The 26,976-nt window shown below is 39.4% G+C and overlaps 2 protein-coding genes across 3 annotated transcripts; both read right to left on the bottom strand.

The window, feature by feature from the left end:
- Positions 1–1,213: 1,213 nt before the first annotated feature.
- On the bottom strand, positions 1,214–4,035 carry LOC108575946 (RNA polymerase II degradation factor 1). Its single transcript, XM_017938887.1, has 4 exons — positions 3,985–4,035; positions 3,148–3,636; positions 1,766–2,184; positions 1,214–1,247 (listed from the first exon to the last, which is right to left on the bottom strand). The coding sequence occupies exons 1-4, from the start codon at positions 4,033–4,035 to the stop codon at positions 1,214–1,216; spliced, it is 993 nt and encodes a 330-aa protein (XP_017794376.1).
- Positions 4,036–19,353: 15,318 nt separating this feature from the next.
- Positions 19,354–21,233, bottom strand: LOC108575967. Of its 2 annotated transcripts, none has more exons than XM_017938906.1 (4): positions 21,164–21,233; positions 20,196–20,339; positions 19,611–19,839; positions 19,354–19,521 (listed from the first exon to the last, which is right to left on the bottom strand). In XM_017938906.1, exons 2-4 carry the CDS (start codon positions 20,272–20,274, stop codon positions 19,470–19,472), a joined length of 360 nt encoding a protein of 119 aa, XP_017794395.1. In that variant the 5' UTR covers positions 20,275–20,339; positions 21,164–21,233; the 3' UTR covers positions 19,354–19,469. The 2 variants fall into 2 exon arrangements, with proteins under 2 accessions (XP_017794395.1, XP_017794394.1); XM_017938905.1 differs by lacking the exon at positions 21,164–21,233 and adding an exon at positions 20,425–20,511.
- Between the last annotated feature and the right edge of the window lie 5,743 nt (positions 21,234–26,976).

The raw sequence follows: 26,976 nt of genomic DNA, 5'->3' as shown, positions 1-26,976 counted from the left end.
TAAGTTTCAGCAAATTTCAGTAGACATCTGTAAAATTTAGTAGATTTCAATTAATTTCAATAGGTTTCACTAACAATAAGTGTTCTAATACTTATGAACGAGATTGTACCACTTAAAAGAAGCTTCAGTACATAACGAGTTCGTTGAAAGCATTGAATAACATGTTGTAAATTACAAAGCATTGCAAATCGAAAATTGACCGTGAATTTCAAACAAAGAAACTCATTAATGTCGTTTCAATAGAATAACAAAAGCAAATATACTTAGGAACGATTTGCGCCACGCGATTCTTAGAATCAATTAAGGGGTGTACTTACAATTAGCCTTACATAATGAACAGCTTATGACAATACCTAATGGCCTTGCCTTTCGCCAATTTTTGAATAAGCGAAATTTTCCTTTTTTGGAGTTTCGAAAATGGGAGAATTGTACGAAAAAGGAAATAGTCGTTCTTTCGAAAATAATTTTATTTCGATAGTTTCTATCGACGTAGGAAAGACAATTTTCTCTGCTCGAGAGACAGATAAGTAACAATCTACATATCGTAATGATGAATTTCTTCTCGCTAGAATTCGTAAACTATCGTTAACTCTATGAACTATTATACTACAAGTGTGATTAGCTTCGATCGATGCTTCGCTTGGAGTACGGTTTATGGCAGTTGAACGATCATGCGAACCCTTTACTACGATCATTCTCTAGAAGTGATATAACGTAATACATATTGCACTTGTCCATTCGATCACTATGAAACCATCACCTCCGTTTCTACTGTAATAAATCCTAATTTAAAAATTACATCTAAAATACGAGACTAATAATTCGAGAGAAGAGAAAAAGAAAAAAGGAAACATCTTAAAGAAACAACGTCAGAATTACTAATTTTTTCACGATATCGTAGAATTACATACGTACGTACATACTATATATGGTAAATAAGTAAAGGGTTGGCACAATTCATCTATCGGCGTACCATTCGGTTCGACATTGGCAGGAATCGATTTACAGGGGATGAAAGTTAAATCCATAGATGGTGTCCATTTTCTTCCTCGATTGCTTCTTCAGGGCCACGTTGCCGAATAGAGAAGTGGAACACCATTGGTGCTCTGTCCTGTTTGCATATTAATGTCGCGTGGAATATTGATCTTAACGGTATCTAGACGGTGGACAGCTCATTCGTCGATCTAGCTTTAGTGATCGACCAGTCGAGGATTTACTCTTCGGACGTCGGCGTGCGCCGTTTTTTCCTGCGGAAATTGCCTCCGTGAAATCGTATGCAAAGTGGAATCGACAAATCGAAGAGAATGAAAATTAGAAAGAATGGCATTTCAGTGAAACTTGAAAAGTGTATCAAAATAAACCTTAACACATTCCAGATAGATGACCCAGCATATAAATCGTGCAACACGACGAAGATTAGTATTATCAATTTTGTAAAATAAGGTCTATGGAGAATAAAATTTCCATTGATTTTTAATCCACGATTAGGACCGTCAAATATCAAAATATAAATAAAAATCGAGGAAGTAAAAAACTTTAGATTACTTTATATCGCCGATTTCTGGGTATAGTCTTGAAATACGTCGGTCTTGAATGTGTTAAACGCACCCGATACAGTTCTAGCGACACAATGATCATTTCGTGCTCTCCAATAGTAATTTTTGTAATTTTAAAAAATTGCAAAATTCTAAAGCACTTTATAAAATTGTTGAAAATTCTTAAAGAATTCTACCGTGAAATTGTTTTATTAATTAAAGACACTCACCCGTTGGGAGATCCACCGTAAGCAGTGGCCACAGAACTAGCTACGCCGCCTTTTCCAGTGGAGTAACTGTTAGCGATGGCAGTCACCGCTCCAGGGGGAGATCCACCCTGAGATCCTTGTCTGGTTGACGCCCCGGGGAAGCTGAACACCATGGGGAAGAAGTTGTTCAAATTCGGGTAGTTTTGTCTGCGACGATTGCCTTTGAGCGGTACGAAAGAGGGAATAGACAACTCGTCGTCGTCTTCTTCGTCGTCCTCTTCGTCGTCGTCTACGACTACCGGAGGCTTCTTGGCCTTCTTTCCCGGATGGACCTTTGGGCGATTCACGGCGGCTTCTGTGTTGGTGTAGACTGACTCTTCGGCTGGTGGAGTGACTGGAGATGCCACTGTGGTGAACACGGGAACTGGTTCTGGTTGCTCCTGTACCAATGGAACGAATAAATTAAAAAGGAAAGTGGTAGGAAATTTTCTTAAAGAGGTAGTTGAGTACACCGAGAACCAAAATTGAAATCTTTTCGAGAGTTTTTGAGAAAGCGATGCAAATTTAAAGAGCACAGTGTATGTAATATATACAGTTGCAATAATTATTTAAATTAATCTGATTTTTCTAAAAATAACATTTTGCACTCCACTGACGCTGCTACAGCGATATGCATAAAATGTGGCGTAACATTAGAATGTTATTAAGATCAAAGTTTCTCTTACATTCCCGTTCGTAAATATTAGGACACTTACTGAATGTGAAGCAAACCTAAACAGTCGTTACATAATTATTTAACCTGCAATCTCGTAATATAGCGAAAAGTAAATCTGCCTAAGAAATGTAATTTAACCCTTTGATCACAGACCACTTATCTCAGAGACGAGTCTGAATTTTTATCTCACTATCACAACTACGATAAAAATTTTAGGTCTAGCTTTTGAGTGGTTTCAATTGGCAGCAGGTGGCACACTATTTCCATCAAAAAGAAAACATTATCAATATACTGTTTCTACAAATTATTGCAAAAAGCCTTAACAAATGAACATATATCATTAGATAAAATGGTTACATTAGATTTATTTTTACAACATAGCGATTCAATAAACAAAATTGCCAAAGTAGTCTGAGAGGCAACATGTCTGTGATAACGTCTGAAAAACAGATGTTCATAATTAAAGGTTAAATCGTATAATAGTTTCTGTACGAACATAATAGGTGTCCCAATACATACGAAGTGTATATCATAAAAATAAAGTAATTTAAAAAAATAAATAAATTCATAAGCATTAAAATTTTCTCTTTCCAAAAAAAACTTTCAGATTTTCAAATGTTTCGCTGTAAAAGTGTGCTGGAACTGTCGATCGACCGAAATGCAAGGGAATAACAAACCGTTCATTTACCTGAGGAGTGAAGACACTATGCTGCTTATGATGATGCGGTTCCTCCTCTTCTTGATTATGCTGTTCGTCCTGAGGCAACTGTGGCTCCTCCTGAGGATGGTGTCCATCCTGCGCATGCTGATCTTCAGGCTGGTACTCCTCCTCCTGTTGGACTTGGTGCTGCTCGTCCCCGTTATAAGAATCTTCTGGCGCTGGCGCCGCCTGGGCCTCAGCGCTCGAGACTTCCGGTTCCTCGATCGGTTCCGGTCCGTTCTTCAAGTGTGGCGCCTGCATGCCGCCGAAAAAGGCCTCGCCGCTAACGGCGTTTCCTTGCGCGAACACGCCTGTTGCCTGACCACCGTGACTCGAACGTCGAACGGGTCTGTAGTAGCCGGTGAACATCATCGCTCTATGTGGATACGGTTGTACGGCTGTCCTCTTCTCTCGTAGAAAGACTATGGGATTCCCGTAGGGGTCTAGCATCACTGAAACTTTCGTGTACATCGGTAACTACTTCTGGGAACAATATTTACCTCCAGGAATATGGTAAGACCTGGTTTGTCTAACTTTCAGTCAACTTTAGAATAGACGAGTGAAATCAGGATCTATCTATATTTGAAACGATATTTGAACCTTCATAGAGGTTGACCTCGAAGAGTTTAGCTTTGGAGAAGCAAACGCGAATATTTATCGCCAAGAAGAAAAATATGGTAAGACCTAAGTTTGTCTAACTTTCAGTCAACTTTCGAATAGACGAATGAAACGATATTTGAACCTTGATAGAGGTTGATCTCGAAGAGTTCAGCTTAGGAGAAGCAGTATCATAGATAAAGCTAACTTCCATTCGGACTCCGTTACCACGATCGTCGCCGTCACGACGAGCAGAACGAAGCTGATCCACTGTGCCATCCTCAAAGTCTATACGTATACTCCAAGTGAAACTAGGCGTAGAAGCCGATCGGGGAATGATTCTTCAGAGAGAACACCACAAGGGACAAGGCACCAGCACCCACCTGGTTCAGGTTCTACCTGGTTCGCGAACTTTTTGCACGATGCTGCTATTCTCGAATCCGCAATTGCTTTTATACCAGGAGCTAGGATCACGCGGGGGATGGGATGGGCGATATGGGATGGATCGGTTGAATCCATGCACGGAACGGGGATACGGGACCCTCTTCGAGGCTCCCCACCATCGTTCGTCAGGTGGTTGCCTCGTACCCAACAGGATCGTCGTAACGCAAACGTGCGCATCGTTCAACGATACGTGATCGTCATCCGAGATCGGACGTCGCCTGAATCTAACGCATTAATTGCGCTCCCTGCAGACTGGCTCGCTGAATTTGGCTCATTAAGATTTCAGCCCCCTGTCTACGGGGGGTTGATGGTAAACTTGGTATTTGTCGAGCTTACAGGTGAGAAGAAGGGTGGTATTTGGGTCGACCGGAAAGTTCGTGCCGATTTTTAAGCGAATAAGTGAATTTTATGTTTTGTTTTACAATTTTTTCACCGTCTTCTGGCAATTTGAAAATTCCACTTTGCCAGAAATTTTGTGTTTTTATTTCTTTGAGATCGAAATTTCTATCTCTAAATTTTGCAAGCAATTTTTTTTTGGTAGACTTGGTAAAAGAAGAACGTTGAATGTCTAAACAGTGTAACTAACACAGTATAACTCCCAGAAAAAAATTGGTAATTGTAACGAACAGACGTTCAAAAGATACGTACAACAAATAATCTTTCTCATTTAACATAATTTAATATTACCTATGGAAAATCGGCTCGAACTATCCGATCAAGCCAACACAAAGAGGAAACTTATTTCTTGGAATTTTTGGATTATCGTTTCATCTTACACATTATTAACAATCATGTTTTTTTCTTCTACAGCTTAGAAGTAGTCCTAATAGAAAGAAACCTGAAAATTGATAGATCGATGTTGTCGGTGGTTCCCTCCTAAGAGGCGAGACTGCGTGCTCGTTTGTCACGCCGATCGAAGCCCGATAAAAGGATCTAACGACGGAATAACACGGGGTTCATACATTTTCAATCGTTCTATAAATAGTCTCGATCCAAGGAACAAGCCTGGAGAACGCTTTCTGGCTGATTCTCGCCAACCGCGGCCATACTTTCACGGGAATTCGCGTTTCCAGAATTCCTATTCTCTCCCCTCGTGTCTTCTCCTCCTCGTTTCTTTTCATTCCGCGATCCGCCGCTCTCCTCCGCGAACAAACTTTTCTCAAGAGAGAACTCGTCGAACTCTTCGGACTGTCGGTATCCTAATCTCATCGTGGTCGTCACCCGTGAGAAGCTGTTATTTCATAGACACAACTAAGCTACATCTGGGCTAAGTTATTTATTATTCTCAAAGCGGCGAAGTAAATTGATCAACGTCCTGTCTACGGAAAAAATCATCGTCACCACACGAACGAAGCCAGATTATTTTTAATCGATCCGTCAGACACCGTCTATTTCCGTCGTCCTCGAAGGCTACGGAAGCTGGTTGCAACGAAACGATCGATCGGCCAGGTACGGTTAATGACGTCTGTTTTGACGTAACCTCTTAATATTAATATTATGTCAGTCATACTCGGGCCTGAACCGTCCCGATCGGGGGTTCGAGCGTGGTCAGAGGCGACGATAATTCTCGGGGATGATCAAAAGTCCGTAAGAGTCCAATGGCGGTGGCCGCGGCGCTCGTGCTCTGAATTTCAAGCGAATACAGACAGATCCGCCTTCACGTGTCACTGTCCCTTCCTCCAACTCATTCTCTCTCTCTCTCTATTTTCCTCTCTCTCTCTCGTCTTTTTTACGTTTCTTTCTCTGTTTGGTCTGTCTTCGGCATCGAACCGCCGCAGAAGAGCAACGGAATTACGATCGACTCCGCTAGCCTTCTACAGAAGCCCTCCAGCCTCGCGAGAGAGAGACCCCTTTTAACAGTATTTCTCCTCCGTTCGGGGTACATTATTCATCCCGCGCAGTCGGGGTCCTGTTTTTCCTCTCTTCAGAGACGGTTCGCCGGTTCCAGCTTTTGTTTCTTGCAGATGGATGGAAATCGAGAAAGGGTTGAACCCGATTTTTCGCCCGAACGGGGCTCACGTTGATTTCTAGGGGAGGATTAATGCATTCGAAGCGGAGGAAACGTTGTTGCGAGATTATTCATGGAAGATGCAAGGTTTTTTTCGTTGGTTCGTATCTATGGAGGGCAGAAGAATAGAAGTCAGAATTGTTAGTTTTACAGAGCAACACTTCTAATGTACTGTATTTTTAACACATTGCATATGGGTCACAAGATATATCGTATATAGCAAACCGAACTTTGTGGCCGGGTTACGAGATATCCCGTTTTAATGTTTCTTCGTACGCACGTATCGACGACTCGAGAAATTAGAAATAGATTTTTTTGTCATGTTACCATGGCAACGAAGCCTTGCATATTCTTATGGCAAAGCGAAATAAAAAAAAAAAGTAAAGTCTGTTCGTTCAATGGAGAAAGGAGCGAAACCAGATATAGTTGCAAATTGTGCCAAATACCATTGCACAAAGGAGAATGCTTCACCAGATATCATATTTAAGAATACTTCATCAATGAAAAATAAAAAACTGCATATATGCATTGCACAAAGTTTTTCTCGAGCGTTCAAAAATGTGCGGGCCCTGGAAGCGCGTTGAGCAAGCAGAATGCCGTACGCAATGTGTTAACATGTAGGTATTACTAGAATTTCAGGTAAAAGAGCGTGGAAGAAATGAGATTGACTTGTACTGTTAGAGTTATGAACAAAGGACAGCTGTGTAGAATATATTAGCGATCAAAATTTCACTTGTACTATTTTGTCCGGCTACCAGAGATGCAAGGTAATTTTTGCTGCCTTCGTATATTAACCCTTCGACTACTGGCAAAATGTAAAGCGAGTTACAGCATTGGGACATTATAATTTTTAATAATTACACTTCTCCGTCAAAGTTAGTATCGTGTATTAGTAAAAATATACAAAGTGTTCACGCTATTATTACACTTTGCAATGTTTTTCTCGTAAGTGGTAGATTTGTGAGGAGCATTAGGTACTCACTATGTACATACGAGACACGTTCACGAGTTAAGTGCTCGCTGTATACTTTCGCGGCAGAATAGTTTGAATTTCAATGAAATATACGTGTCGAATGGTTATCAAAGGGTTAATTAATATACGAAAAGACAGCCGATAAGTGTAATTTCCGTTTTCGCCGATCAATTCGTCCGTTTGGTGTACCGCTATCGGTGAATACTCGATGAATTCGCGCTATTTCATGAATCAACCTCGAAACGCACTGTTTTCCAAGTCACGCGTATCGTATTTTCGAGCGTGACCAGCGGACGCAAAGCAGCACACGTCCACTTCGGTTAAGAACGAACGACCGTTCCGCTCGGATGCAGCTGGATTCGCGATGCTCCGTGCAAAAATTTACATCGTATAGTTGCCTCTTAGATCCGACAATCTTTTTACTCGGACCTCACAATCAGTCTCTCTCTCTCTCTCTTTCTGGTTTCTCACGAGGAGCATTAACATCACCGAGGATCTCCGAGCAGAAAAGAATAATTTTATGCGCCATAAACTGTTCGATTTTTCCTCGTTTCTTTTGATGTACGGGCAAAGTTGAAATATCGTTGATATTATAGGGGTGTAAAGTTAACGTTAAGAGGGAGTTTGATCGTGGTAGTTGTGCGTCGTTGAAGGTACTGAGAATGCAATGGCCTTTTCGCGAGACTATTTCGAGGATACGAGGCCTGGTTCGACGACCCCGTAAACGAATCCTATTTCGCGAATCGTCGTCTTCCCCCGATTGTGGCCGCAGAAATCAGTCCATTGTTCTGTTTGAACATTCACGACGCGCGCCCGTCTGCCAGACCTATAGTTGCCTAGATACGAACGTGATCGTGGTGAATGGTCATGCTTGTCTGTCGATTCGTTTATTCTGGCTAGCAACAATGACCAAAAACTCTCTTCCTGGAACTTGAGGATCTTGCTTTCAAAGTTTTAGTAGGTTGATCGAACGTCGTTTATTTTTTTTTTTTTTAATGAAACTTTAGGTACATTGTGTTTCTTCGAGAAATGATTTTTATAGGATTTTGTACAATTTTCGTAACAATTAACTAGCTTTGTTTTTCTAAATTTATGAAAATTATTAGTTTTTGAAGGAAGAAATTCTTCGAATGCTACTTTTACAGTGTCTTCGTTTTGGAATAATTTATTTGTTAAGAAAATTGTTGAGGTGTTTGAAGAAATGGTAGTCTGCTTTATTTTTTTCGTGGATTGCTTCTAATAATTTTTCTTAAGATGTTATCATCTGGTTTTCTCTTGGCTCATTTTCCAACGAACAATCGTCAATCTCGAATTTTGCTCACCAACAAATTTTGTTGTTCTTCAAATGCCAAATTTATATTTCCAGCAGTTCCTCCAAGTTTAAACTTATTATTCGTCGCGTCGGATAATAATGTCCAAACAGTTGCATTATGAATTTTTTTACTACTCAACACAGTTCTTCTTCGCTATTATGTATGAAAATTTATATTTTTACGACATTTACGACGTTTCATTTGCACCAGCCTAATATTTTCGTACTTTGGAATTGCACTTTGAACCAGAAGCTTGGAATTTTAATTAGAAAGGTTCTCATTGTAAATGATTACAATTAGGTGCACGTGGAAAACGATGGAAAACAATGGAAAACGGGCAAACAAAGGGATTCCTGAAGACGAATGGCCCCAGAGACTGAAGGAGAAACAAACGAACGATCGGTGAATTCCATTATTATGGGACTTGCATCATCGATTTACATGCGCTTTGCCCCGCGAACAGATCCTCGCAACCGGATGACGTACGCCGCGATTCGTCGATTGTTTACGACCTCCCTTCGATGCAGTCCTCGATACGGATCCATCGATAGTCGTATTGGCGAATTTAAAAGCCACCTCGAACCCCGCAGCCATACTTTACCATCTCGATTCTACTTTGTAAAGTTATGAGAGAAAGCGAAACTCTGTACGGTGATCTCAGAAAATTGATAGAAGATCGAGAAACAGAGCTGGGTCACATATGACCCACCGTGAGATTTCTTTGTTTATACGATCAGAGGATCAAGTTTTTTCGCCAAATTTTTATTTATGCACGTTGAACTACATTTCTCAGTAACTCATTTTTTTTTTTTAATTGTATTATTAATTAACGGTTGAATGGAATTTAATGATAGCATGCAGAGATCGCCATAACACACAGCGATAAGAAAAAATACAGCATTCCGTTTAAAAAAATTGAGATCGTCTTAAAATTTCGTCTCCACGTTCATCCACGTGAAAAGTATTTATATTGCGTTATATCTCCTTCCATATCATGCAACTTTTGTATGTTACATTTTTCTATATCTGCCGCATACTCGATAATCCCTTTATAACAAACTCATAATCATCTAAAAAGCAGGTATGGGTGTACTCACTTGTGTAATTATATCATTTTCACCGCGATAACAACTATGAAATAACATATTTTTAGTATCACTAAAAAGGTATCGCTTGATAAATTTTGCGGCATCTACCGCATACTAACATTTTTCTATATTATTATGAATAACGGAAATATTCTCGGTGGAAAAAGCTTTGTAGAAGAAACCTTCTACACACGTAAGTAATACGGGTCACAGATGACCCAGCTCCATCAGCCAACAGTTAAATTGAACCGTATAATTTAGTTTTCAAAAAACATCACGTGGTTCGCAGAAATTTGAAATTTCACAGAACTCCGAAAATTCTATTTTATAGGAAAAACAGATTAACCCTATTGCGACCGAATTATTTCCCTCAGAATTTGTTATTTATAATGGATACTAAATTGAGATCAATTTTTATTCCAGTACTCAAGTGTTACATTCCAGAATGAAATCTTTGTGCCATAATACCGAGTCAGAAATTTTATTTTACTACACCTAACCAAATTGTGTCAAGGATCGAGGTGAAAGGTTAATAGTTAATTATTTGCAATTGTCTGGATCATTGGAGAATGTTTCTAAAAATCGTCGAACTTCGTAACAACTTGTTAATAATTCAGAACGATCCTCGAACCGGACGATACCGTTTTTCGTTTGGCTAATTAATAAGTAGTCAGGGGCCTCGATTTGGGTCAGAATGGTAATGAGTGCAGCGGAAGGATTCGACGTAAGCCCGCGATATGAATATTCGGTTATTGGTCTCAAGGATGACGAAGCGACAAATATACTGGCAATGGCAGGAAGCTTGCAAGCATTAATATCAATAGGAACAATATTATTATTAGAACCTGATGAATCATTATCCTTATGTCCTTAACCTGTTAACTTCGTGCACCTTTCAAACAGAAATTCAATTAAGAATGAGTAAGAATTACAACCAATTACTTCCTGTTCGTTCTTGAAAATGTAAATATGATGTACCGTATTTTTCGGACCATAAGACGCACCTTTTTACATAGAAAAACGGCTTAAAATTGGAGTGCGTCTGATGGTCCGAAGGTAACATTAAAATACGAATCTTTATACTGTATCCAAGCTATTAGAGAAGTTCCAACGGTGACATTAACGAGATGAGCGATAGTACCGAGAGATGAACTGAATAAATATTGCTAGTACGAATTATTTTAACAATAAATAAATTAAATAGGAATTTGAAAATATCTTTATATACATGATCAAATATTCTTACCTAAAAATCGTCCCATAAATTTGGGGTGCGTCTTATGGTCCGAAAAATACTGTATTTATTTTACGTTTAATACAGGCACAACAGTGCAATTAAAAATGAATAATCACCCGATAAATAAATAATTGCTTTCTAAGTATTGGCCTAACCAATGACGAGTTAATTCATCCTAGGCAATTAACGGGTTAACAATTGTACAAATCCGTAGTATCGTTCCATCAGGAATTTCCCGCAAAAATCTTTCAACCTTTCTTTTTCACCAAATTACTTGACCAACGTATTTCACGATGCATCGTCGATTTTACAACATGATTGACGATTAGTAGAACCCGATGAATCACTATCCTTGCGTCCTTAACAATCGTACAATTCCATCAGGAATTTCCCCCAAAAATCTCTCAGCCTTTCTTCTTCACCAAATTACTTGACCAAAGTATTTTACGATGCATCGCCGATTTTACAACGTGAATGACGAATCGACCATTAAAACATATCATGTCCTAATCCCATGAATCCTTACCTTCCAAAAAACTCCTCCGACATACCTAATCCTTTTTTCACGAAATATCATGCTAACCCGCTCTCGAAGACGAATAATGCATAAAGGGGGACCCAGACGGTATTCACGTGAAGCTATCAAGAAGATGATGAAAACTGAATATAAAATTCCGCCCAACGAGATGGTTAAAAGACGTGGTTAAAAAAAAAAAAGAAACAGAGCAACCGATAAGCTTCTTCCTTCGTCATATGGTGCTCTTGTTCTTCTTCTTTCGTTCAACTAAATTGCTCTACAATGTATCAAAGGTTGTAATGCACGATCACGTATGCCGAAGGTGGTTTACTTATTTGCCGCAAAATGATCGTCAGCCAGACGATAGGCACTCGGTTCTCAGGAGACTCTTCTGTTCGTCCGTGGCTCCTGTTTTCGTGGACGGCCGCACGCACGGAATCAAGATGAACCGGCGCAGACTTACACGTGCTGCGCAGTGGCATACTGAATCGGACACGTCCGTCTGCTCACGTGCGGCAACTGTCGAAACGTGAGACAATCGTATCGTTTCTGCGGTGGGTTCGATCCGCTCAGCTTCGATTCTTGCGGCATGGAACATCTCAGGAAGACGTACGACGTTGTAAAAATTCTGTTCCGCCACGTGTACACACACGTGTGACCCGTAGCGGAGGAGAGACCGACGACGAGTTGTATCGGGAGAAGATTCGGAGATTCGATGATTATTCTGGAGTCTTGCGAAGAGATGGAAGGAACTTCGAAATCTTGATAGAGTTTCTTTTATGCCTCTTAACCCTTTGAACTACAAATTTTTTTAAAAATTTTCTTCTCAACAACTCCATATTATTTTAAGAATCTTAGTTGAAACGCGCTTCAAACGACATTTGGTTGATAGGAAGCAATTTAAACAATTTTTTTTACTAATTATATTGAAAATAGCATTAAGGGTCACATATGTCCTTATCCAGGTGAAAAGAATATTGCAAAATATGATACATATTTAAACTGGCAATTTAGAAATTACTTCGTTCGTACCTGTGAATGAGACCGATGTCGAGTCACACTCGACAAAGGAGTCCGAAGGGTTAAAAGGTAAATGACCATGTATATACCTAAACCCTTTTAACCCTTTTCTCTACGAAAGATGCGTACAAAGGCCGTGTAAAAGTGGTCACTCATTTACTAAGAGCGTGTGTACAGGGTGAATCACATAATTTATAGAAACTGTAGAAGTATAATTTACAGAAAATTCAAATAATTTATGATTTCATGCACAGCATGATTATTTTAGAATTTTCTTATGGAAAATTTTCATACAAAAAGGTATGTATTACATTTAGAAAATTAGAAACCATCTTGATATCTCGTAAACAAATAGGTTAATTAAAGAACCGTTCCTGCATTATACATACACTACCGGCCAAAAGTTTGGAATCACCGAGCATTGCAATTTACACAAAAATTTCCTGAAAAAAGTCAGCGACTTTGAGAATTTTTTATCATCTGAATCAATTGATACGAGATAAACTGATAAATGTAGAATTGAGATAAACTTCAAATCTATAAAAAATTAGCAGCAGATTTAATATTGATGAAAAGTGGTAGGTGATTCCAAACTTTTAGCCGGTAGTGTATGTTCTTTTCGATACTTTGCAATTTTTGTATAAAATTTTTTTGCAGAACATATATTATACTTTGCAAGGTATTCTGCAAATTGTGACTCACTCTGTACACGCCCATACAATATGCACAATTTATTATTTATTCTTGCACTGTATGAATAAGATATCGGTGTCGGCTGAAAGTCATGCAACACCAGAATGCATTAGATTATTTGGCTATCGTGAAAGAGTTGATTTTTATTTTTATGCCAACGTTGAATTATTTCTCCGGTAAATAGCGAGCACTTTTTGTCTCAAGCGTGTAGTGGCGAAAGGGTTAAGAAATCTTTTACAGGCCACTTAAGGGATCAAATGCACGTAAAGCTAACTCCGTCGAGACTTCGAACTTTCTTGCCATCTCCTTGTTGGATCTTTGGTTCCAATCGGAGAAAAAAGTAAGTTAAGATTCTAGAATCAGTGGAAAGTATTGGATTGCTGCAAATGAAATGTCGTTTTTTCAATAACTGTAACATAAATATATCTATTAAATTTCATTGGATCATAAGCTTTTATACACAGTAGCCAAGGAGAAGGAATTTGCTATGATATACGTGTATTGAATAGTAAAAAATATTCATAACACAATTTTTTCGATATTATTATCTGACGTGATAAATAATCGGGATATTCGCGTAATTTTTTCACATAAGTTTAAACTTGGATAAACTGCCGTGAAAACTAGTGAAAATGTAAAGTTAACATTTGAAGAAGGTTGTGTAAATATTAGGACACTTCGAAACTGGAGTGCAAAGTTCAAGATTGGTGACTTTTCATTGGAAAATGAGCCGAGAAGGCCAGAGGACAGACTATGTTAACGTTTTAAGGGGGTCTAGTGTGATTTTTATATTTTTCGAATGTTTGTAGTCTTAAAAACATATTCCCCAAGTGTTTTTTTGAAATTCAAGTTATAGAGGTTTAAAAGTAACTGTGCGCAGATTATCGCGCTAGCTGAATAGCTACCGCGCCAGGTATGTTAAGAAACACACGACAAATTGCCTCTAGATAAACAAGTCTTACTAATAATAAAGCTGATTTATAAACATTTGACCTCACAAGACTTATTGGTGAAATATGTGAGAGCTAACACGAAAAATAGTAGTCTCAATTCTCTAATATAGAATTTTTTTCCGAAGCACAAATCAACGACAACAATTCAAATTGCAACATTTCCGACTGTTTGCATATGTCACAGAGGAATTAGCTTTCTTTTAGAAATGAATGCCACTATGGGAATCAAAATTGTCCCCAGAACGAAGAAATTTATCAGTAACGAAGCTGAGGTACGTCGAAACAGATCTGAGCAGCGCAAGTCAGATGCAACAGAAAAGGTTCGGAATTGCTTGTAAATATGAACAATCGGCTCAGTTGGAATTTTATGAAGAAGAGGAAGGATCGCTGTACAGTGCAGATATTATTGATTGAATATGAGTGCATCTAATTTCTCTTTATTGTATCTAAACTTAAACTGAAACTTTAAGCGCGATTTTCTCGAAACCATGTTTTGTGAAATGGTTGCCACGATATCTCAATAACGGTGTGTCCGATGTTAATGAAATTTTGCGTGGATATTCCTTTGTGAAATGGTTGCCACGATATCTCAATAACGGTGTGTCCGATGTTAATGAAATTTTGCGTGAATATTAAAAAATGTCGTCATTATTGTCTGAACCAAAATTATAAAGATATTTGCAAAATTGCCTTTGTAATTAAGAAATTAATCTCACCATTGAAAGGACTTTTCTGCTTAACATGGCGCCATTTTGCTAAAAATTAATTTTAACGCATGATTTTGGTTCAGACGATAGCCACGTTCTTACTGAACGAAATTTTCTTTGAATTATTTGTTTCTGACGTCTACGAAGGACGGAATCATGGCAACCAATTAGACGTACGCGCAATTTTCATGCCTTCATACAGACATCTTACACTTATTGTTTCACGCTAAAAGTATATATAAGTATTGCTAAAAGGTCGATTAAGTTATTAGAAAAAATTTCGTGTACTACACTTACTTTGATTATCCATAAAAAATTCTGAAAAATGGCAATGAAACTCGCGCGCTAGACCAGAATACCCCTTTAAGGAAAATTATTGAAATCAATCCATGGTAAAGAATATGAAATTTTGCCCATTCCTCCCTATTCATTAGACCTTTCTTCAAACACCTGAGCAATTTTTTAACAAATAAATAATTCCAAAATGAAGACACTGTAAAGGCAACATTCAAAGAATCTTTTCATTCAAAAACTAACGATTTTTATAAATTTAGAGTAACGAAACTAGTTAATCGTTGGGAAAAGTGTACAGAATCCTGTGAAAATTATTTTTCGAAAAAACACAATGTATCTAAAGTTTCATTTTATAAAACAACGTTTCTCTGGTAAAAGTCGCTCTTCAACAGATATTTCGCGAATTGAACTCTAATCGATAACTAATTCTGGGTCAAGAAATGCGAAGGTAATAAAGAGGAAAAGGATCGAGTCATCGATAATTCTGATTCCCGTTCAAGGAAACGGCACGCCCAGAGCGCGAGTCCCGTTTTCCAGGAAGAAATTAGAGGGTCTCTTGCCAGGAGAAACACGTACCGTAGGTCTCTACCTCTTTTTTGATTTTCTAATTCGCGATCGGTGAATCCGGTGGATGATCTACGATTCAATAGAAATCCCTCATGGGACGATGGTGAAGGGGCACGTGGATAGCGATGTTTAATTCAAGATCGTTTCTCGGAATAATTCCGTGCGGGCAAATAATTTTACACCTCACGGCCGCTCGACGGATGCAGCTTTTCTGTAAAAATGGCCTACCTGTGCAAAAAACCGCAACGCGATGGAAATATATCTCCCGATCGATTTCCTGTTAGCCACTTCGCTACTCTTTCTTTTTTCTCCCTTTTCCATTTAACGATCGGGTATACAAAGCTTGACGATACACCGATTAAAAGGAAAGCGATTCTTTCGATCACACTGTTGACAATACTATGATTAGAAAGGAAACAATTCTTTGGATCACACTGTTGACAATAGTCTAATTAGAAAGAAAAGAATTCTTTGGATCACACCGTTGAACTGGTAATTAGCACGAGAATAATTAGCACAAATAATTAAAGAACTAGTACAGGTAGAAATTTAATTAGACATCGAAGAAAATTTCACTTCCTATTGAAAAATGCAGTAAATTGGCCGACTCTCGTCAATTTTTCTTCGGTGTTTCCTTCTTTTTGTCGAACCGCTTGCCCGAAAGGACGATGACACTCGCTAGATCCACAGAGTACACGTGTGGCCGCTCCTATTTGAACACGAATCACGGAGAGCTGGCAGGTAAGCCCAGGACAACGGGTTGAAGGACCGCGTTACATCTTCATGGACCCGTGGATTGCGTTCATTTTGCAAATTTCCAGAATAAAACGGCCCCGACAGATGTTTCCCTCTGTATATCCTATTCACCAACATCGCAACAATCTCCTCTGAATGAACAACTAGAGGATCACTGGTTTCACTTCCATGGAAACAACGAGGCACTTCGAGTTCTAATTCCTGAAAGAAACGTACCCATTCGCTAGGTTGAGTGCTTAATAACGAACACACTTGCTAACAGAGGTTCTCCCAGGACGGTTCTCATCTTGAATTTCAATGAAACTTCTTCGTCGCGAAGTGCACGTTCGATTGGCCGTGAATTGTTCGAAGAGGAAATTGTTTTAAAACGATCACTTCTTTACGGTGTTTCCGAGCAACAAGGTGAAGAATGACGAAGAATCGATTTGTTTCCTCGTCCTTCGACTCCCTTTGCGCGCCACTGATCTTTCTGATCAGCAGTCAGGGGATCGACGGGGCTGGGTAGGCTGGAATTTACTGTCCAGTCTTTCCAGGGAAGACATAAAATAGTCGCAGGTGTATAGCCGGCCGACATAAACGCCCGCGAGTATTCGCAACGGCGAGTACGGATTCTGCATCCCGATGCGGGACAAGATCTGGCCGTGTTGCACCTGCCTGCCCTCCGTCAGACATCGACGAGGCCCTCTTCGGGATTGATTCAATCTGTGTGGGTGTGCACTTCCGTACTCTGATCGACGGAGACAGGTAAAATTGTTCTTGAAGAAATTTGAGAGTAATTCGGTACCTTAGAGTTGACTTTGGAATGATAATTTAATTTTCTTCGAATTTTTTGCACGTGGAAATTTGATTGGAGGATCAGAGTGTAGTCTGTACCTTTGTATTTGAATCTTGGATGAAATTTGAAGAAAATATTATATTCGGTACCTTAGAGCTCATTTTGAAATGCTAATTTAATTTTCTTTTCTTTTTTTGGGGGATGAAAATTTGATTGGAAGATTAGAGTGTAGTCTGTACCTTTGTATTTGAATCTTGGATGAAATTTGAAGAAAATATTATATTCGGTACCTTAGAGCTCATTTTGAAATGCTAATTTAATTTTCTTTTCTTTTTTTGGGGGATGAAAATTTGATTGGAAGATTAGAGTGTAGTTTGTACTTTTGTATTTGAATTTTGGATAAAATTTGAAAAGAATTATTCCGAAGATATTTGGAAGTAATTTGGCATCTTAGAGTTGATTTTGGAATGGTGATTTAATTTTCTTTTAATTTTTTAAAGGTGAAAAGTTGACTGGAAGATTAGAGTGTAGCCTATACTTTTGCATTCGAATCTTGGATAAAGTCTGAAAAAATGCTTCATGAAGAAATTTGGAAGTAATTCGATACCTCAGAGTTGATATTCGAATGGTAATATAATTTTCTTTGAATTTTTTGAAGCTGCAAATTTGACTGGGAAATGAGAGTACAAAATAATTGTAAGAAACGTAGTCTGTACTTTTGTATTTAAATCTCGAATAAAACTTAAAAACTGATTCAGAAGAAAGTGTTAGAAACTTGATTGAGAAACTTGGGAGTAGAGTAAGATTTATTTCCGAGTTATAATTAAATCCGTTTTACTATCATTGTCGGAAATCCTCGGGAGGATTTGTAGTTAAAATGATTTGAAAAGGATCTAAGGAGTTTAGTAGTCGTTTTAAAGGTACTTCGATGTGAAGAGGAACATAAAATGAAATTTCTAGGACGAGCAGGTTGTTTACGAGCTTCCTGGAGGCGCCAGCCAGGCGATCGTTTGAACTTGCAGCCTTAAATCAACGTCCAAGCTGGACATTGATAACAGCAACGACGTCAAATCAAAAGTATGACGAACACTTTGTTACGTCAGCGTGGCTATAAGTCTGACCACGGATTCACCATAAAATATATAGTGCTAGTCGGGCATGACGAGTGGAATACGTGATTCCCTTCCCTTGCATGAATAAAATCTGTTGTTCGAAGACGCCAGTGTATAGTGAAGGCAAATATCGTACTATAGAGTTCATACTGTAATAGAAAAATTTTCGAAAGGAAATTTCAGATCAATTGGATTATCAATTTTTCAGATATTCAAAAAGAAACACTTGAAAATATAAGTTATCTCGAAAACATAATTAGCTGTGTGACACTGTGCTCTTTAAAATTCTGTAACTTTGTCAACCTTTCGAATTTTGTAAAAATTTTCGCGATATCTTATTCTACACACTCGAAACTATTTAACAATGGAAAAAAGTTTCACAATGTTCAACTGCTTCCTCGATTATTTCAACCGCGAATCGAACGACAGGAGAAAAGGGTTAAGGGTCAAGACAAAGGAGCGGTGAGAGCGAAGATTCGTGGATTTCAGTGGAAAAATCGCTGGAGAAAAGGAAAAAGAACAGGCGACGCGATGTCCCGAAAGGTTTTGGACGTTCGTGTCACGTGCCACCGGACAGCGTCACGTGACTCGCGGCGCGGTAGATCTGCGCGGTGCATCGTTGCATCGGGGATCGCGATGGCGGCTGCCTTTTGAGCAACGGCCTGCCATATTTCAGCGCAAGCCGATTTTTTCAACTCACAACGACGGACACGGAATGCCTGACAATGTCGACGTCGCTCGTATTGTGGAAACTGTGCGGTAGGGTGCATTCGAAACGAGCGGCGCGTCGAACGATTTGAAATTTTAAACGGCACCGCACGCCATCTTTCAGTCGCGCGTCAAGGGAACCGTGTTTTCGCCAGACTTTCACTTAGCATCCTGATTTTTCTCATTTGCAATCGAGGACGCTCTCGATTAATCATGCTCCGGCTTAATTTGAAAGTTTCGTCGCTTAAACTTCGAATTTTTCAAACTTGCACGTACCACCGAATACTTGTTCATTTTTATCTAAAAATTTCGCAAGTTTATACTATTCTTTTTTAGTTTAAATGGATAAGATTTGAAGTTGCTTAAAAGGCGTGTAAATTGAAAATGAAATGGAACAGGTGTGAGTGAGAATATACAGAGTGTATTGCTGTGACACAGAAAATTTTTATTATTCTTTTTGTTACATGAGCCATGGTCCGAAAGAAGTCCGAAATGTATGGTCGGAATGGGTGTGTGAGGATCGTGCGGTTGTCCTCGGAGTGGAATTTTCATCGTTTCCGAGATTTCAGCAAGTATCCCGCGACGCCCATGTCTAAATACCTAAGAACAAACGAATTTTCCAATATTAACACTCGGTTCTCTCAAATTTCTCAGCAGGAGCCACTTTGTAATTCTTCAGTAGCTCTCACCTCTTTTGCAAATTCGAAATCTCGCGTTTTTTTTGCGTTTTTTCCGAGGCGATACGAGTGCCATCGCTGGAAACGAATCTGGACGCGACTGCGGTAGATTTTTCAGGTTGTCCAGTGGTTCCCGAAGGTATGTTTGTTAGTCTTTTACCCTGACGGCTCTCCTTGGACTTTCTTCTGACGTTCAGATCCGATGAGACCACGATTTCGTCGAACGTTTGTCCAAAAACAGCTGAAAAACGTTCGACAAAAGAGAACCAAAGAAATAGAAACCACGTGGAATATTTCACATGAAAATAATATCTAAAATTACACATTTCAGAATATTTCGAGCTAAAGTAAAATCGAATATTTCAATAAGACGTACACACAAACAAACGATTCGAAGAAACAATGGAAATTGATCGTAAGTACGTGACTATGTTTGCACATAGTATTGACTTACACTCTCGGAATAAATTAAAAACGGAAAACTTCTTCATCCGTGACAAACAACGAGATTTGTTTAATGCAATCTCGGCGTACAAGTAGAAAATCAATAAGACATTCGTTGTAAGCAAACGTTCTCGTCGGACAGACTTTACTTACGTTTCTGATTCGATGTTTGTTGGGCGTGGACAATTACGCAAGCCAAGGAGACCACCAGAAGGGCCAGGAAGTTCGTCATCTTACCGAAAGTAGTTAAAAAATTTCAATGACAATTTTTGACGAGGTCCGAAAGTTTGATTGACCCTGTAAAAAGAAACGACGAAAAAATATTAGAGATTCTACGAAGTTAACGTTCGATCGACAAAAGTTCTCTTGGATCAAATTATACCAGCACAACGAACGTCTCTAGTTTGTCAACACACCGAGAAACACTGACGTTCACTGAAGGCGTAAAGAAGGAAAACTCCGAAGAAACAAAGCGATACGAGTTGGAAGAGCCTTCCAGAAGGCGAGATTGCTCAACTGACCGCAAGCCTGTGACCAGTGTCACCTCTCACGCGTCACGCGTGACGTTCTAAACGTCACCTGGCGTTCTCCTTTCTTTCAGCCAGCCACTCTTTCGCAACAGTCATTAATCATCCCAATCAGGCACGAAGTAAATACCGTAGAATTCCTACGTCCCGACAAAGTGAAACCACGTCGAAACAGCGCGCAAAGGAAGCAAGCTCGAAGAAGAAGGTACTCGAAAATTTGGAGAACCTCCTGGAGAAGATGACCACTGTACTTATCTCCTCCGTCAAAATTAACGCCAGAAAGCATAGACAAGAAACAGTAGAAGATATTGGAGAATTTGTGAATCACTGTGTTCAGAAACTTGGAGAAGCTCAGTACCTGAAGAGGATCACCAGACCTTTCGCTTTCGGCAAAGCAACAGAGTCGAACTTTTGCAGCCCCTCGGAGAAAAATAGAGATCGACCACCGAATGAAGAAGAAGAAGAAGAAGAGACTAGCGGGGAAAAAGAAGAATTAGAGAACTGCAGCCAGAAGATTTAACCCAGAGATCACTTATACCCCTGTCTCTCGGAGAGTGATAGAAGTTTGCACGCGAACTTTGCAGCCGGACTTACCGACGACTTAAGCCAGAAGATACTTTCCGAGTCGACAACCGCACGAGAAATGCGAGCACAATGCCGCGGAAGGCTTGAAGAGAGCATCGCGGATTTGCTATAGTGCGTGGTTGGAACAGGAACAGGTCAGGGGGAGGGGGGAGGTTCTAAGGGTCCTGGAGGAGGCGCCTCGCGAATGCTCCACACGAACTGTACACCATGTGCACCGGACAGACCACTTTCTATTTCATTTTTTTTCCCCTCGCCACGTCTCTTGCTCTGCCTCCGTAAAGGATCACGGCTGGATCGGACCGGGGAGGACTGGTCTCTCGCGGTAGAACGGGGCCTCTGCGTGTCCAGCAGCGGCTAAACAATGCTTAACGACCGGAGAGACGGACCTTTAACGAGCCCCTTTAATACGTCCACCGGTGTCACGAACCTTGCTTCTTCTTAGAGGCTACCCGTGTTGCACGCTCGATCTTCTCTGGACTCTGTTTCTAGCCTCCGCTTGCGATAGAGCGATCCTAGGAGTGGTTTCGATTGGTGACGGTTGCGTGGTTTTTAATGTACCGGGTGTCCTGCGAATCAGTTCTGTACTTTAGTTTTGAGTAATTTGCAGAAGAAATGAAAGAGGGTGAATTCTTTTATGTGTAGGGGAGACTGGGGCTAAAAGTTACAATTTTGACTATAATGTAGTTATAATCTTCAATGTTGACTAATCTATCGTTACACTTATCGTGCTTTAAGATTCCGAGCTTACATTTAACATATTGTAATTAGTCTTTCGTAGGGAGTCATTTATTTGCAACTCGGCGAAGCGTAAATTCTGACTCCGTTGTGGGGCAAGTTGTTAGAGCATTGGAGTAAGTTGTTCCTAAGAAAACAGAGTTGCCTTTCAGTGAAATATTTCAATTTCTGATGAAATAAAATACAATTGTATGAATAATGCTAATTTATTAAGGTTCGGATCAACAAAAATATAAGTGTTATCTTTAAACAAAAATTGGCTACTGAAGCTTGGAAGTTAAGCATGGAGAACGGTATCATGAAGATGGCTGTTTCTATTCGCGACATGAATTCCAGATTTTTAGAGTGCATTTTGTAAGGACATTTCTGAAGGTAATGTTCACAACTGTGAAATATTGCGTCTTATCAGAGTAGCAGTCAATTAAAATATGGGACTGATTTTTGGTACACCCTGTATTTTGTGAAATTTTTTGACACGTTCGCTGCCGCCGTCGAAACACAGTCGACGTAAAACGACTTGTGTGCCATCGTCGATAGTGTATCGATCGGTCGTTTTCGTGATATAAAAGTCGATATCGCCTCTGTGTGATTGATGACTGCTATCACGAAAATCCTGGTGAAAATTACGCGTCTGACTCAGAGTGATAATTGATCGCTGTGAACCAGTTAAAGGAAGCTTCTGACAGGGTCGTAATTTTCCCTTATCGGAGGATAGCGATTTTAGCGATTCTAATGATTTTCATTTTAACAGAGTTGTAATTTTTATTCTAAATCAGAGGGTAATTTTCTTTCGTTGAAGAATAGCAATTTTAATTTAGCGATTTTTAACAAGTGTCCGATAATTTTAGAGGGTTTTTCTTTTAGGTAGAGAAAAGTAGAATTGTGGTCTTAATTTTCCAGAAGAATTTTAACCCTTTAACTGTGAAAGGGGTAAGAGAATCTTTTTTCTTGGTAATTTTAACAATAACGTTGAACAGATGTGGAAGTTTTATATTGCAACTGGATGCATCAGGAAGGTTCGAGAGAAGAAAGATCGAGGAATCACAAAGCAGAGGAGGCTGCATTGCGCCAGGTATTACGAGCCAATCACGAGCGGTTACGGGTTCCCAGAATAAAAGCAGCTAGAGATCTGCTACGCGAATTCCAAATGAACAAGTACCAATGTTTTATTACCTGTGCCTCTTTATGGGACAAACCGAACAGTAGGTACATAATAGGAGGAACTGGCTAGACGTGCAAGTTCTTTTCTTTTTGACCCTCGACATTTGTTCCTTCGAACTAAATAGCTAAGTATTACGTTCGTTGACTGTGCTCTGTGGATCTTTTGCCTTAAAATATTTATTGAAATAATACTATTACAATTCTTTTCCTCGAAATAACTTCTTTTCGAAATAACGACCAACAGCTTGAATGATCTTTTCCCACTTCTCTGGCAAGATTCATCGGATTCCACGGTGGAAAGATACAGGTTCCTTGGAAGCGAAGTAGTTATCGACCCAATTTCTTACTTCATCATGATTTTTCAAGTGCTGTCCTATCAGACTGCGTTGCATCGAACGAAACCGGCGATAATTCGAAGGTGCGGCGTCTGGAGAGTAGACAGGGTGAGGAAGAACTTCCCATCTTAACTTCGGCGTGCTTTTGGTGGTGGTTTTTAGCAGCGTGCAGCCAACACGTTCTTTGTCTCTCAAGTCGAAATCGCCATTTTTGAACCGTTGAAACCATCTCTCATATGTGTTTGCAGAAACAACACTACTACCATAGGTTTCTCCAGTCCATTGTTTTGTTTATACTGCCGTTTCCTTCAAAGTAAAGGTTCAACGACCGATATGCTCCTTCTCAGGTCTCGCTTTAAATCAAAATAAACAAATGTTTTTGCCTAGAGGATTGAATTTGTCGACATATTTTTTTGTTTTTTTTTTTTTGTTTTATTTCGAGTTTTACGTCGCATCGATCTTCAGGTCATTAGCGACGACTAGGTCCTGTTTTCTTCGTTTCTATCCGATTATATGTTGTGGTAGATGTTACGTCCTTTAGATAGTTTAAGGTATTTTCTACGTGTTTCTGTGACGTCAAGGCCGTTATCGATGTTATTTTATATTTTTGTCTTTGGGTGTGGTATTTTCTGCATTCGAATAGTAAGGTGGTTGGTTGGTACAATTTGCTTACAGACGTTACACGTTGGTGGTTCTGTTTTTTAAATTAAGTACTCATGTGTAAGTTTACAGTGTCCTGTTCTAAGCCTGGTCATGATTATTTTGTCTTTCCTTTTCATATTGTTGCTTGACATTGTTTGGTAGAAGTCTTGGGTTACGTCATGTGTTTTTTTTATATTTTTGTCTTTGGGTGTGGTATTTTCTGCATTCGAATAGTAAGGTGGTTGGTTGGTATAATTTGCTTACAGCCGTTACACGTTGGTGGTTCTGTTTTTTAAATTAAGTACTCATGTGTAAGTTTGCAGTGTCCTGTTCTAAGCCTGGTCATGATTATTCTGTCTTTCCTTTTCATATTGTTGCTTGACATTGTTTGGTAGAAGTCTTGGGTTACGTCATGTGTTTTTGTTTTTTTAGAGGTGCTCCGTATATTATTCCATGTTTGTTGTTCGATATGGTGTAATGCAACAACGAGGTCTTGGTGTGTAATTCGTGTTCGAATGTCATCTGATGGGAGTGATGTGTCGACATATTTTCTTATAGTAGAATAGCTAACTTTTGAGAAACAAAACAAATCGGCGTGAAATATAAACTCTGTATTCCCTGATCACCTTGCACCAGGGATCCGCAGAACATAGTTAACGACCTAATAATATAGAACAAGTAGGACTAGTCCTGGCCTATTATTTGTCTTCAAGTTGATAAATAGCATTAATAATTTTAGCGAAGGTTAATTCTAACCTTCTAATAAACTGAAATAACTGTAATTCAATTTTCTTACCTATTCAATAATAATGAAAATAACCAGTAACAATAATAATAAAAATATACATTAATAGCGGTAATAAAATTTCGCCAAAGCTCTGAAGCGATGTTAAAAACTCACATTAAAATATACAATTACAGAAAATAATATTAATTAATAGTGCTAAATTCTTGCCACTTTATTCTAGTTTTGTGCTTATTCCGTTTCAAGAATACTCTTTTCCGCTTCCAAGGAGCTATCCTACGTACAGGGTGGGGCCATCTAATTCCCTTCTCTATGTTAGGGTGGTTCGAGAAAGTTTTCATACGTAATCCAAATGGTTTCAAAGGGTGAACCAGATGGAAGGAAACTCCTTTTACAAATATTTCTTTTCTACTGTACAGTAAATTCTCCACAAGTGTCAGTACGCAAGGAACCTAAACCTGACACTTGTAGAGTCAGGGTCTACGTTTTCGAGCCTCTCGCCCGGCTTTATAGTTTGTCAAACGTAGACAAGGACAGCGAATAAAAGATAAGGATGAAACGTGAGTCGAGGCAACCTATTTTAATTTTACGTTTTTTTATCCTGAAATTTTTCTTAACATATTGATGAGATTTTTCTGATGAAAATGACATCAAACACGACATAATTTGAACAACATTTACTTATTAACACGTTCACTGTCACGCCAGATATTTCACTGTATTGAGATAAAACAGACGTCCTGTATTACATTTCATAGAGTTGGCCTATCGTTTGACTGCCAGTTGGAGAATTGGCCTGCCGTTTGAATGACACTTGTAGAATCGGCCCTACATTTTTTTTGTTTTTTACGTGGAGGTAGGCCGACATTAAATTAATTACTCAATAAGTATTAATAAGTAAATGTTGTTCAAATTATATCGTGTTTGATCTCATTTTCATCAGAAAAATCTCACCAACATGTTAAAAAAAATTTCAGATGAAAAAAAGTAAAATTAAAGAAATTATATTTTTCTATTATGAATTGTCGAGCCGTGAAATCTTGTAAAACAAACCGAGTGGTATAGCGTTACACGCTTGACTGACATCGAGCGAGATAACATAGGCGCAGCAATGACGCAACCTAGGCGTAGGACCATCTATACTGACACTTGTGGAATCCAAACTGACTGACACTTGTAGAGAATTTGCTGTATATTGTAGCGGATATTGATGCGCATTTAAACATGAAATAATATGACCTTAAAATATTCCTTGGACTCTCAAACGTGAAACTTCCTTTCCATTTCTTCCATTAAAAAACTTTTTCTCTGCAACCATTTAAATTACTTGTAAAAATTTTCTCGTACACCATAGCTGGAGAAGATAATTAGCCGGGCTGTTTTACACGGCCCACCCTGTATACCACCGGTGTTACACGCTGCACCGAACGTGTTAAACTCCATTCAAAAACAAACCGAGCACAATCGTTAGAAAAAACGAACAACCGAAGAATATTCTAAAGCTTCCTCGGCATCTCTGCGCTTAACCACCTGGAAACGGGTAAAATTAGGGCCAAAGAAAAGGACGAAAGCGAGGAAAAGAAGAAAGAGTAAAAAGACGAAAAAGAAGAAAAAAAGTTAAAACACGTTCACTTCTGATCGTTTTCCAAGGTGTTTTATTCGCAATACGAAACAGGCTCTCAGAGTGGAGAAAGTTCGAGGCAGGATGATGATCACGCGTTATACACCGCGGTCGAAGGAGAGAGAAATTCTCCCTCTTTTTCTCTCCCTCGTTTGCTCGTGCTCGCGCGCACAAATCGGTCCCGGTCATTGCACGCTTGCCTGTGCATATCCCGATTTTTGTGCTGTTCGCTTTTTTTTCCACGGGACCTCCTCCTCTTTTTCGCCTCCCTTTGTGCTGTTAATCCCCGGCCCTCCGCTTCCTTCGGCCGGCTGGCCTGGCTGGGCCCTCTGCTGCACTCTCAGCCCCTTGAATTGGCGAACGAACGGCCCGCGTCGCGATATTTTGTCGGTTTTATTCGCGGGAACATCTGGCGCTCGGACAAAGGGAACTTGGCCTGAAGGAGATGCCGCGGAGCACGGAGGGAGGTTCGTCCCTTCACGCTCTGCTTCTATTTACTTATACCTAGTGACGTAGAATGTTTGTAAACAATGGCCCCCGGCGGGATCGACGATCGACGCTATGATGGATTAGGCGGCGGGGG

The sequence above is a fragment of the Habropoda laboriosa genome, unplaced genomic scaffold, assembly GCF_001263275.1.
Source record: "Habropoda laboriosa isolate 0110345459 unplaced genomic scaffold, ASM126327v1 scaffold300, whole genome shotgun sequence".
In the NCBI taxonomy this organism is placed as follows: Eukaryota; Metazoa; Arthropoda; class Insecta; order Hymenoptera; family Apidae; genus Habropoda; species Habropoda laboriosa.
This window is presented reverse-complemented; position numbering and strand designations above follow the sequence as displayed.

Excerpts from the sequence above, each read along its gene's own strand:
- LOC108575946 (XM_017938887.1), bottom strand. The coding sequence starts at position 4,035 with ATGGCACAGTGGATCAGCTTCGTTCTGCTCGTCGTGACGGCGACGATC. Across the intron at positions 2,185-3,147 it reads ATAGTGTCTTCACTCCTCAG|GAGCAACCAGAACCAGTTCC; the intron begins GTAAATGAACGG and ends CCATTGGTACAG. Across the intron at positions 1,248-1,765 it reads TACGGTGGATCTCCCAACGG|GAAAAAACGGCGCACGCCGA; the intron begins GTGAGTGTCTTT and ends CAATTTCCGCAG.
- LOC108575967 (XM_017938906.1), bottom strand. The coding sequence starts at position 20,274 with ATGACGAACTTCCTGGCCCTTCTGGTGGTCTCCTTGGCTTGCGTAATT. Across the intron at positions 19,840-20,195 it reads ACAAACATCGAATCAGAAAC|CTGTTTTTGGACAAACGTTC; the intron begins GTAAGTAAAGTC and ends AACGTTTTTCAG. Across the intron at positions 19,522-19,610 it reads ATTTCGAATTTGCAAAAGAG|GTATTTAGACATGGGCGTCG; the intron begins GTGAGAGCTACT and ends GTTTGTTCTTAG.